The following is a 12,879-nucleotide window of genomic DNA, read 5'->3' as shown; positions in this document are numbered from 1 at the left end:
ACAGGCAAACACCAACACACACACACACACACACACACACACACACACACACACACACACACACACTACAACAAACAAACACAGAAAATAAGCCAACCGAATAGTGTTTAACCAAGGTGTGGCAGTACAAACGTTTAATCTCAGAACTCAGGAGGCTGAGGCAGATAGAATTTACTGAGCTCCAGACCCTTCAGGGGTAGATAGTGAGATCCTGTCTCTACAAACAAGCAAGCAAACCAAATTCAAACAAAATCATACCAGGGATCCTTTCTTGATTGGTGAGGAAGGTTTGTGTATTTATGAAATTCATGGAGGACTTACAGGGGGATGTTTGAGAGTCTAAGTAGAGTCACACAGCTCAGGGGTGGAGGGCTGAGGAGGTCCTTGTCTAGAAAGAAGATTCAGAGTGAAGATTCTAAGAAAGAGAATGGGGAAGGTCTGTGAAGGTGTGTGACTGTGGCCTGCACAGTACAGGGGCCTGAGAAGTTGGGTGTGGCATAAAAGTCAGCCAGCATTAAAGATCATGTCGTTGTTTTTCTATGAGACACACAATTCAGGACAGTCCAATGACACAAAAGTCAGACAAAAGTGGCACGGTGGGTGTTGAGTGCAGGGGAGGTTATGGAGAGAGGGGATGAGGGATTGATCTTTGAATAGGTTGGGGCTTTTGGTGGTGTTGGTTAAGTGTGACAAAATACCTGGAATTAGATAGTGAAGTTGTAATATTGCAAATAAATTAAAGGAGATTAAAATATAAACATTATGATATAGTCACTTTAAAATCTGGGTATACGTCCATGTGGCTGTGATGCCAGCACTGGTCAGGAGATCGAGATTTCAAGACATCTTTGGATGTATATAGGATTTTGAGGTCAGTGTGAACTACATGAGCCTCTGGCCAGAATACAAAATTAAAAGATTTTGTCAGCTTCGTTATATGAATTTCATCTGAATTGAAACAGAAGCAGGAGAGGGGTTGCTCTTCTAGACTCACAGCATAATTTTGTTCCCCACTACTCACTAGCACTGTGATGCCATCATAGGGTCTGTTACTCATCTACGAAGGGGGTCCTCAAACATGACCCCCCAACACACCACATGGGATTAGAATGGAGCCAACTCAAGAGAAACCATCTCTGGTCTGTTCCCACAGATCCTGGAGTCTAGATTCCTAACAAGTAGGGACTATGGCTGTGAACAAGCATGAGAGAGGTGTCTCACAACAAGCTGTGGCCTCCAGAAGTCTCTCTGTCTATGTAACAAGAAAGCCACTTCATTAGGTTTTACTATTCCATTCATAGGGTACGGCACTGGGGACACGTCATTCCATTGACTCTTCTCTCTCAACCTATTCAACGGGACAGGAAGTTTATCTGGTATGGTGAGGGTATTTTGCCTACACCACTGTTAATGGGAGTGAGGTCAATGTCCTCAGGAGCCACAGGGCTTGCCAAAGTGAAGTTCTGCAGGATGGCGGTGAAGAAAATGAACAATTCATTTCGGGCAATGCCTTCTCCAAGACAAATGCGCTTTCCTGTGGGCACAAAGGATAAGTCATGTGAGTCTCATTGCAGTATCCAGCCTTTGTACTGTTTCATCTCTAATCCCAAACAATCTTCATCATTGAGATAAAAAGTGTGAGTTTGTCCCTTAACACACAATGCTAAGAGATTACAAGGAAACCCTCCAAACCTCAAAAAGCCATGCTAAATATTTGGTAGCTAGCTGGCATTCACTTGTGAGATTTGGATTTCCAAAGCATCTCTTGCTCCAGAGGTAATTGGGAACAACTTGGAGTTGAGGGTGGATAGGTGGGTGGATGTGAACATTTTATAACATGATATCTTTAGGATTTTTCATTTCTCTCATGAGGGTGATTGTGGGTACCTTGTAAAGTTATTATGTGCACAAAGTTAAGGTTTGTAATGGGTTTTTAACTGACATCTGGCTGGTATTAATAATTCTATATGAACCAGACACAGTCGTGGCTGCCTATAATTCTAACATGTAGGAAAGTTGATAGAGATGGCTTATGGCTTCAAAACTGCCTGGGCTGTGTAGCAAGGACCAACCCCTGCAATCATAAAAAAAAATAAGGAAGAGAAGGAAGGGAAGGAGGAAGAGTAAGAAAGAAGAGAGGGTGAGAGGAAAATGGGAGGAAGAAAAAGGGGGAAGAATACAGGAGAGTGAGGAGAAAGAAAAGAAGGAAGAAAAGCTATTCACGTAGTGTGTTTATGTGGGTGTGTAGAAGTTGTTTCTGAATGTCTTTCACCCCCTTTCTGGTATCAACCCTAGATTGATGAGTTTCAACAAGTGCCTATCCGAATAGTTCAGATGATTGAGAGAGAGCAGGTACATGTGATAAGGGTTCTGTGTCACCCACCAGGTTCTCAGAGGCATAAGGAGCCCTTGCTGGTCAGAACCTCAGGCATGGATCACTACAGAGCAAAGGGAGCCTGAAAACTCATAGGCAGACACCACAGCCTGCCCTGTACCTCAATGATATACACCCCTCCCCCAGGACCTCCAAGTGCAGGAGGGATTTCTCAACAATCCCTGTGCCTGTTGTTGGGAAATTGTGCCCATGTGGGCGTATTTATGGAAAGCACCCCATCCCTTTGGACATGTCATTTAAATAATTTAGGTGAGGTAAGCTTAGTCATTTATGGAGTAGCTCTGTGAGATGGTTCTCTTACAACTGGTCTTGTGACCCAGAATTTTCCAGAACAGCTTAATGACTTACCTCCCTCTCTCTCAGTAGGATGTCCCCAGGCCTGGAGCTGCTGATTTGGACACCTTCCATGGTTCTTTGGCTCTAATGCTTTTGGGCTTCATTTATTTGTCTTGTGGGCCAGGGCAGTCAACATGTATCTTCTTACCCAAAATATATTATTTTTCTTTCACTTTTTTCCTTTTTTGCTTATTTTTTGTCTAAACTCCCTTTTATTTCTTTCTCTTCCTGCCCCTCCTCTCTTTCCCCTCCCCTAAGCATCCTCTCTCTTCCTGCTCCTCCTCTTCCTTCTTCCCTCTCCTTCCCTTTTTCCTCCTCCTCCTCCTCCTCCTCTCTCTCTTTCTTCTTCTTCTTCTTCTTCTTCTTCTTCTTCTTCTTCTTCTTCTTCTTCTTCTTCTTCTTCTTCTTCTTCTTCTTCTTCTTCTTCTTTTGTTCCCTTCTCTTTCTCTACCTATTCAACTCTATCCTTTCTATCCCCTGCCTATCCTCTCTTTCCCCCCTTCTCACTCCCTCTTCCCTCTCCCCCCCCCTCCCCATCTCCCCTCCCTCTCTTCCCTCTCTTCCCCCCTATTCTTTCCTTATGATGTGCTTGTGTAGCACCCTCCCCTTTGTGTCTTGTTGATCCCATTTCTTACCTTTTCCCCTCTTCATTTTCCATTATACCCCTCACCCTGTTCTTTCACCCTCACCTCCTTATTAGACCCTTCCATCTTTCTTCTTCTGCTGTCCCACTCCACTGTGTATCCCAAAATGCCTCTTCCTGCCATGGTCTTCTTGTGTCCTGCTTTCATTTCTGTTGTTGTGACAAATATCCCAAGAAAATCTACATGGATGAGGAATGGGACTCTCTCTGACTTACAATTCCATATGACTGACTGTCATGCCAGAGAAGTCAATAAAACAAGAGCTGGGGAGAGCTGGTCATGCCCAAATCTACAGTCCAGAGCATGCTGCCTACTTCATTGGACCTCAGCTTAGATCTCACCTTTCTTTCAGGGCCTCAAACAAAGATTAATGCCACCCACAATGGGCTGGATCTTCCCATATCAGTTAACAATCAAGGAACAGACCATGCTAATGTAGGCCATTCCTCAACTGAAATCTTTTCTCAGCTAACTCTATGTTCTCACATTGACACTTAACATTGACTTGTACGTCATGTCCCATCTCCCTGTGCCTCCTGTTGCAATTCCGTTCTTTCTCTATCATCTACTCTCCATCTCTAGCCTTATTTATCTCCATTCCTGTCTCCCTTTAAGTTTAAAACTATGGAATGGAGACATTCACTTTTATCCAACTACTGGTCTCCACACTGAATACAGATTAAATAAGGAAGAAAGCCAGTACATTCGATATTTCAGGGGAGAGCTGAGCCCTGAGTCACTGAACCCTCTAAGACACTCAACTCTAGATAGGGTCTTCAGGTGTGGTTCAGGGCTGGATACCCTGCCAAGAATCCTTCAGTGAGAGAATGTGTGTGACTCAGTGATAGAGCCCCTGCCTATTATCCCCCAATGAGGGTCTGGGAAGTGGCTCAGTGGTAGAAACCCTCTCTAAAATCCCTCAGTGAGGGGCTGAGGGTGTCATCAGTGTTAAGAGTCCCTGCCTAACATTTGAAAATCCCAGTTTTAATCATTACCACAGAACAAAAAGGTCTGAGGAGTTCTTTCTTGGACTTTCCTTTATTTCCAAAGATAAGTAATCTTTCTAGATAGTGTTTTACATGACTAAACTTTGTTAAAATGAATTCAATTTGGCACAAGGTTGCCCATATACATAACGAAAAATAACCTAACTTTATTAGTGGTGAACTGCAAACTGTATTGAGGTTATATTGCACCAGCATGTAACTATTCTGCTAGCAAAGAACTGAATCACAGCCAAGCATAGCTGCAAACCAATCCCAGGCTGCCAACTACTACAGCATGGCCAAGTAAGAGAAGAGTGGAACTGGCATGAGTCAGGTTATAGCCACATCCTCTACTCAAAATGAGTCACCTCTGACCAAAACTACTGCCTGCTATACCTATGAACTTTTTCTAGCTCAGGATATTAACTATTATGAGTGGGTTCTTTGCTCACATAGATGGTCATGATTTCTCTTGCAATTGAATAAGCCACGGAATATTTAATGGAATTAGGGACAAATGTGTCAAGACATGCACCATGTCCCCAGTGCTCACAAATAAAGTCAATACCTCCTCAGCTGTCAAGGCCCAACCAAGCTCATGGCAGGGTTCATAAGTGACGTTGGTTGTTTATGCTGTTGTTTCTTAAGGAAATGAATTTTCTCGGGTTTAGAGGCTTTTGAATACTCCTTTAAAACCTTCCTGATGAAGATTATTTAGTTCAAGTATCCCCTCATGCGGCTTTATTCCCAGGGTATATAGGATGGTTCAGGCAAGGGCTGGGACAGATTCAGTAGACTCGAAATTTATTGCTTTGTATCCTGGTGGGTGGGTCTGCCCTCTAGTGTCTGGAAAAGTAATCACAGGTTTGTCTCACCTGTAGAGAAGGGCAGAAAAGCTTCACTCTTCTTCAGTGCCCCATTGGCATCCAGGAAGTGCTCAGGATTGAAAGTGTCTGGTTGTTCAAAGTACCGTGGGTCATGGAGAGCTGAACTCAGGATGGGGTACACCTCAGTGTTCTAGGAGAGGTTATGAAATATAAAGAGGTCAACATATCCTGACTCCCATATGTAGAACACAGTGTTGGAAAACCGCAGACTGGATGAGGTTGGTGATTGGGATAGTGGAGTATGCCCATGGAGTAGCGACGAGGAATCGCAGCTGGCCTAACCTTGGGAAGCAGGTACCCTCGGAACACGGTGTCTTTGGTGACTCTGTGTGGTAGACCAATCGGGGTCAGATCTGCAAATCTCTGAATCTCATGGATGACTGCATCAGTATATGGCATTTTGGTACGATCATCAGGGGTTGGTAGCCGGTGTGAGCCAATCACCTGATCAATCTCCTTTTGGACTTTCTCTGCATAGAAAGGAGAGACAATAGACAGTGCCCCTTTCTCAGAGGCAATGCATAGCAACCTGTTTTCTGGGGTCCAATAACCCAGGAACAGTTCAGAGTTTCTGCTGAGAAACACACAAGGCTTTCTTGGATGCACACACTTGTGCTTCTATCAAGGACCTTTCTCTCCATTCATGTGTAGAACATGCTAGAGTCTCTTCTTAATAAGTTACAGCTTTGCTTGCAAAAGAGAGAAAAGGAAAACTTTCAGCGAAGGGCCATTTCAACTGTCAATCCAGAGTGAGGCTGGAGGAAAAATTGGCAAGAATGTAATGAATGAATGAATGTTATCAATTGTATTCCTGCACACACAGGTCTATTCTCTCTCTCTCTCTCTCTCTCTCTCTCTCTCTCTCTCTCTCTCTCTCTCTCTCTCTCTCTCTCTTACCTTTGCAGGAAATTCATAGTTAAAATCCAGGGGTCTGAAAAGATGACTCAGTTTTTTCAAAGCACTGGCTGATCATTGAGGGGACACCCAGATTCAATTCCCAGTACTCATTTCAGCTCACATTCTCTGTAATTCCAAGTCCCTGTGATCTGACACCCTCACACAGACATATGTGTAGCCAAAACAACAATGCACATTAAATTAAAAATAAATTTTAACATCTAGGCCAATAATCTGATGCTATGTCCTCAGAAATAAGAGGGAAGTAAATTACTGTACACATAACAGCATATGAAATATGAATATTTTAGCTGAGGAAATAGATCAACTAATAAATGCATTTGACTTGCAAGCCTGGCATTCTGACTTTGACACCCAGAGCCCATGTGCAGGTAGAAGAAGAGAAGAAGAGAACACAAAGTTCTCCTCTTATATCTACATATGACATTTGTGAGGCATACTCAAAATAACTTCAAATCTTTTTTAAAAATTTAAAATGTTTGTACAGAAGTCAACCAAGAAGTGGATGAGTCAGTTTACAAAAGGAAAAATTGATGAGTGATGGAAATAAGATATGTATCTTCCACTTATTATTCATTATAGTAATTGATTGAAATTAATAATTAATTCATAAACACAAAAATTAGTCAACACAACTAGTCAATGATAAATTGAATGTTAAATTTAATAAAGATTAATATAAGAAGTAATAGTTGTATTGAATGATAAATAAATCATAGCTAAATGATTGAGTAAATGGATACATGGAGGAATCAGTGGACACACGAAGGGTGAATTCAAAGGTCAGTTGGAAGCGTTAGACAATGAAAAGATTTATATTTCACTGGACCAATGAATCAATAACAATAGCCCACTCAAATATTCCTGATCAAAGTATAAAACTCATGAGTTGATTAATCCAAATAAATGAATGAATGATATGTATTTATGTGAATCAGAGGTGAACAAAATAAGGATTAATCATCTGTGGATATAGAGAAGATGGGTGGTGATTCAAGTATTAATAATCTATGGATATAAATGAGCAGGTGCCTATATGAGTGGGTGAATAGGCTTATAGATGGATGGGTGGAAAAATGGATAAGAGTACATATGGAGAATAGATGTCTGGGTTAGTGAACAGCGGGGGTGAATGGATGAAGAGGTAGATGGATAGAAAGATGAGTGTATGGATGGATAAAAGACAGAAGGAAAGAAGGAAGGACAGGATAGATAGATGGATGGATGGGTGGATAAATGGACGGATGGATAAATGGACTAAAAGACAAAAAATAGAAGAGTGCAGGATGGTTGGATTGATGGATGGTTGCAAATACAAAAAGAGAAGGAGGGAAGGAAGGTTGGATGGATGGATAGATGGATAGATGTAAAGACAGAAAAACAGAAAGAGGGAAGGATGGTTGAATCAACCTTTAAGTGATAGGAGGAGACAACAAAATACAGATCAGCCAATTGCTCATTCACACACAACAGCACTACCTTTGTTTAGAGGAAACCAAACAAGACCTTCAGAGCTCCAGATGTAAGCCCATGTCTCTTATCCACACAAGCCCCTGTAGCCAAAGGAAGTTGAAGATCCCTAACTGTTCACCCATGGCACACCTGCAACGTGGGGGTACTTGAGCATGATCAGGAAGGTGCAACGGAGCGTGGTGCTGGTGGTCTCGGTGCCAGCAAAGAAGAGAGAGAGCACAGAGATCACAAGGTTCTGGTGATTGAACTCTGTGTGATGGTTGGACTTCTCCTGGTTCCAGATGGGAGAGAGAAGGAAGGGTCAGGGATGACTGGATCCTTGCAGTGAGATGCAAGTGCCTTTCTAGTCACAATCCATGTGTCTCACACTATCTGGACTACTGGGCACCTGTCCCCTCAACAGTTCACACCACTTGTCTCATTGTCTTTTATCCCCTTTTTCTTTAGTCTTCTCCAGATTTCTCTGCTCTTTAGAATCTCACTTTTCTGTCTCTTTGGTCATTTCCAGGTCTTTTTAAAAAAGGATTTATTTTATGTATATTTATGTGTATATGACTGTGGGTGTCTGCAGTGTGTGCATCTGTGCATGTGTGTGCATGTGTGTGTGTGTGTGTGTGTGTGTGTGTGTTGCCAGAAAAGCTAGGAAACAGTGTTAGAGTCCATGTAGCTGGAGTTACATATGATTATGAGAAGCCTAAAATAGGTTTTGGGAAAGGAACTCCAGTCATCTGCCATATTGGACAGTTTCTTCTAAACCATGAGCCATCTCTCCAGACTCTGTGGTCTTGTATGCTTTTGATTCTTTGCTCTGTTTCTTCCCCAGTTACACTGGTTCTCTTTCCCTATGTCATTTTCTCCCCCCCTTTCTCTTCTCCTCCAGACGTTCTACATCTCCGCTCTTTTTCTACATCTCCTCATCATACTCTGCCCCCTCTTTTTCTCCGACACCATCCCCATCCTTCACTCTTAACCCAACCCCTCTCTCATCCATGTAGGACTCACCTTCTCCATGCGCAGAAGGTAAGTATCGATGAAATCTCGTGGAGCACTGGGGTCCAAGGTTGCCCTGTGCTTCTCCACAATATGGCCAATGTAGTTGAGCATTTCCTGTAGGTTTTTGAAGATTTGTTTGTGGGCACCAGGAAAGTATTTCAGGAAGCCAGAGTAAAGCTCAAACACCTATAAGAAAGAGAGATTCAGGGGATCACCTGGAGTTTTCAGGTCACAGGAAGAGGGCAGTGCTCCCAGGTACTCATATTTCATGAAGAAGCCTCCCCACAATACACACACACACACACACACACACACACACACACACACACACGCACGCACGCACGCACACACACACACACACACACACATAGCATACGTATGCATGATTTTGAACTGTAGTCTCTACCCTTTGTCTTGCATGCTCTGTATCTCTCTTGCCCTTTCCTCTGTTCTTCCGAAGCCTCTTTTCTGAATTGTCTTTGTTTTAATTTGTGACTTGTGGGTGTATATGTAACAGGATCTCATTTAGGTGAGACTGGCCATAAACTCAATATGTAACCAAGGATCACCCTGAATTGCTGATCCCCCAGACTCCACCACCCAAACGCTGGAATTTCATGTTTTGTGTACCATCAAACCTATGATATACAGTGTTCTGGAGGAACCCAGGGCATCCTGCATGAAAACATAGCATTCTGTCTTCTGAGCTACATCTTCATAACACATCATTTTTTCTTCATGTATGGATGGTTCTGTATATTCAGATCTCTCTAACCTGTTAAACATGTCCCCTTCCTGACTCCAGGTCTCAGCCTCTTTATTTTTCTGTGCTGTCTTTGTCTTTGTCTAGCCCTAAGACCTCCCTTCTTCATCCACAAAGCATTCTCTTGTTTTCTATGCCCTGGGTGCTCCTCTCTTCCCACCAACTGACCTGGCTGGACAAGGAGCCCATAAGGACAGATGTCTTATAGACTAGATCCAGCAGATGCAGGAACTGGTGGTCTTTGTAGTCAAAGCGCTCTCCAAAGACAATGGAGCAGATGGTGTTTGCTGCGATGGATTGGAAGAGGAAGGTGGGGTTCAGGGGGGCTCCTGGAGGACGAGGAGGCAAGAAAATATACACCTCACTTTTCTTTTACTATCTCTGTATTTCTCTCTCCCCGCTTTTGCCCATGCCTGAGTTTCACCCCCTCATTTCTTTTCTGTCTCTACTATCTTTCTCTACCCTTGTGTGTCTTTCTTTGATTGTGCCCTTATATCTTCTTAATGCCCATTCTCCGAGACTCACCCTTGTATTTCTTCAGCTCCTCCACCAAACACTGGGCCTCCTCCTTTATCCTCTCATCTACACTCCGCTTTCCCATTCCGAATTCTTTCATGGTGACCAGAGAGAATCGCCGAAGGGTCTTCCAACGTTCCCCAGTGGCAAAGATCACACCTAAGAAAATAGGGGAAACATGGGTAGGTGGGTTACATTGGAAGTTCAGAAAATTCGGAGTCCTTCCCCACAGCTTGGGTTCTACCTCTCAGACTCACCTACTTGGGCCACATCCTCCTCTCCACCCTGTCCCATATCTTACCATATCCCTGTACAACTGGATGGAGCACAGCAACTGTTCCCCGACCAGAGAAAGCTTCAGCTTGGTCCACCAGAGCCTCTCTTATGGTGTCTGTCCCACACAATATGACCACGGGCCTTGGTCCCAGGTGTACTGTGAACACATCTCCATATTTTTCTTGAAGCTGCCAAACCACAAGAGCACCAGGGTTGTGGCAAGTCAGCACAGACATTGTTGTTAAACTGTTAAAACACTTAGATACAGATGGATAAATAGGCAGCTTGTCCCCTGACTACCCTTCCCCTTCTGATGGTGTAAGAGTTGAAGGGTTATTTTACCACCCAGCAGATCTACACTGGTGGCTGTATGTTTTAATCAGTGCCTCAGAAAAGTAGAGTTTGAATAGGACTCAAAACATATGACTATGAACTCAGTCTTGAGGAAGTAGAGGTCAGAGAGCGAGTAGTTATGTTTGGGTTTATATCCACTTGGAGGCCTGCCTGGCCTACATAAGACCTTATCTCAAAACAAAATAAATAGATATGGATCTATTTATAGATATGAATACAGATACAAAGTAGATATAGACCCATGATCATGCCCTTCAGTTTGATCAGCAGTTCCTGACATCTCATCTAGAAATCATCCTTCCTGTGACCCAGCTTCAACCTGATAAATACCTCCTGAAAACAGTCAGAGGAATGTCCCTGACCCACCCTCTGAGGTACTCAGAGGAGAATTGGATTACCCCTGGTTGTAGTCCTGACTGTCAATCATGTCTACAATACAAACTGTTGGGAAACTACCTGTCAGTTGAACCATCTCGGGGCATCTCCAGGGAATTGGTCCCAGGAATATCAAAACCTTCCAGGGCTGAAAGTCTGAATAGAATGGTGCATGTTTGCGAACAGCTTACCCTCATCCTCTTGTAACCTTTATCTCAGTCTAGATGTCCATGAAGCTAATAGAAATTAGGAAATGGAAATGGTCAGGCCTCATGTTGTTTAGGAAATAATTCTTTGAAAAAGCTCTAGATGTTTGATGTGTTTATGATTTTAGGTGGGGTCACAACACCGTACCTTATCGAACAGTGAAATAACAACCTACAGATCAGATAATCAATATCATATGAAACTTGAAAGAGAATCACAAGTTTGTGATTAGCCTGAGCAAAGTAGGGCGACCTTGTCTCAAAAGCTAAATAAATATGAATGGCTATGCCACTGAATACAGGTGACTGTTCTGTTACAAATCAAATGAGGGCAGGAAATTGGGATAGCTGCCACCATATCATCTCTCTCAATGGGACATGGGGTCATGGATTTTCATTGAATATTAATGAACAAGTTATAATTTAACATGAAATACCATTTGTGAAGCAACAATACAGAGACTGATAAAGATGGTGCCAGTGTCCTTGTCATGTGTGGTGCATGGTGTTTATAACTGATTAGCCCTATCTACCTATTATTCTCACCTCCTGCCTCTCATCTTCTCTTTGTCCTGGAACACCTCAGGCTAATCTCTTTTGTTGGCAGGAGCAAAATGTATAGTTGATGCTTCTGACATTTTTCTTTCTCTTCTAGAAAAGACAAGACCCAAGGAGTGAAACTACACGCTTACACCTCAATACCTTCATACCTCTTGCACTACAAGCACAGTGCCCCAAACAGTTCCAACACAGGAAGACTTGCCTGTCTATCTGAGCACCGTCATCGCAAGACAGCATGTTACCTTTCACTCAGAGACTTTCCCAACTGAATCTGAAGTCTGTAAGGAGTCCCTTGTTCTTCCTGCTGAGTGACCTCCAAGAGCCAACACAGGCTAAGCCCACAGGGCTCAAGTCCTGTGCATGTCTCACCTGCATGAAAGAATTCAGAAAGCCTCTTCTGTTCATCTGTAAGAGGTTCCCCAAGAAGGGCAGGGGACGAGGTCCTGGTGGCAAGTGCCCATGGGTCTTTGGCTGACTTTGGCTGACTAAGAATAGCAAGAAGCCCACAGTGAGAGTGAGGAGGAGCAAGACACCGAATTCCATGGTCCTGGTCTAACCACTGTTGACTTCAGTGAACACTCCAGTAGGATCTTTTATCCCTACTCACTTAAGCAACTCCAGCTGTTCCCGCCCCCCACCTCCTGTCTCATCACTGTCCAGGTACGTGAGCACCCACACTTCCTGTTTGGGCTCCTGGTGACCTGCTCACTCCCCGTTCCCTTATCCCAACCTTAGATGTTGGCAAAGATATCATGAAATAGATACTCAGGACAAAAGGCATTGTAATTAACACATTTTGATTTCTGCACTTGTCGGTTTAGTTTTATCTGTTCATTTACTTAGGCATGGATCTGTGTGTGCTGCATATATGAAGGAACGTTTCTTTCCTTCACTTATTTATTTATTTAATCATTTTATATCCCAATGACTCCCTCCTTCTCGAGATCCCCCACTAACACCACATAGTCCCTCTACCCATCCTTCCCCATTCTTCTCCTCAGAGTGGGCAGAGGCTCCCACTGGGTATCTGCCTACCCTGGCACATAAAGTCTCTGCAGGGCTAGGCACATCCTCTCATGCTGACGCCAGACAAGGCAGCCCAGGTAGGGGAACAGACCAACAGCAACAGTTTTAGGGACAACCCCAACCCCAGTTTTTGAGCAAGCCACAGAAAGACAGAACTGCAGATCTGTGTA

General features: G+C 43.4%; 1 protein-coding gene across 1 annotated transcript; it reads right to left on the bottom strand.

Moving 5' to 3' along the window:
• Positions 1-464: 464 nt before the first annotated feature.
• On the bottom strand, positions 465-12,265 carry Cyp2b12 (cytochrome P450, family 2, subfamily b, polypeptide 12). The gene is made up of 9 exons (NM_017156.2): positions 12,053-12,265; positions 10,213-10,375; positions 9,921-10,070; positions 9,564-9,724; positions 8,642-8,818; positions 7,769-7,910; positions 5,531-5,718; positions 5,237-5,378; positions 465-1,534 (listed from the first exon to the last, which is right to left on the bottom strand). Exons 1-9 carry the CDS (start codon positions 12,224-12,226, stop codon positions 1,353-1,355), a joined length of 1,479 nt encoding a protein of 492 aa, NP_058852.2. The 5' UTR covers positions 12,227-12,265; the 3' UTR covers positions 465-1,352.
• Between the last annotated feature and the right edge of the window lie 614 nt (positions 12,266-12,879).

This window comes from Rattus norvegicus, chromosome 1, assembly GCF_036323735.1.
Source record: "Rattus norvegicus strain BN/NHsdMcwi chromosome 1, GRCr8, whole genome shotgun sequence".
NCBI classification, from domain to species: Eukaryota; Metazoa; Chordata; class Mammalia; order Rodentia; family Muridae; genus Rattus; species Rattus norvegicus.
The sequence above is the reverse complement of the archived record's forward strand: the minus strand, read 5'-3'. Positions and strand labels throughout refer to the sequence as shown.

Coding starts and splice junctions, on each gene's coding strand:
- Cyp2b12 (NM_017156.2), bottom strand. CDS start 12,226: ATGGAATTCGGTGTCTTGCTCCTCCTCACTCTCACTGTGGGCTTCTTG. Junction 10,071..10,212: donor TCCAGTTGTACAGGGATATG/GTAAGATATGGG, acceptor CTATTTTCTTAG/GTGTGATCTTTGCCACTGGG. Junction 7,911..8,641: donor ACCTTCTGCGCATGGAGAAG/GTGAGTCCTACA, acceptor ATCTGGAACCAG/GAGAAGTCCAACCATCACAC.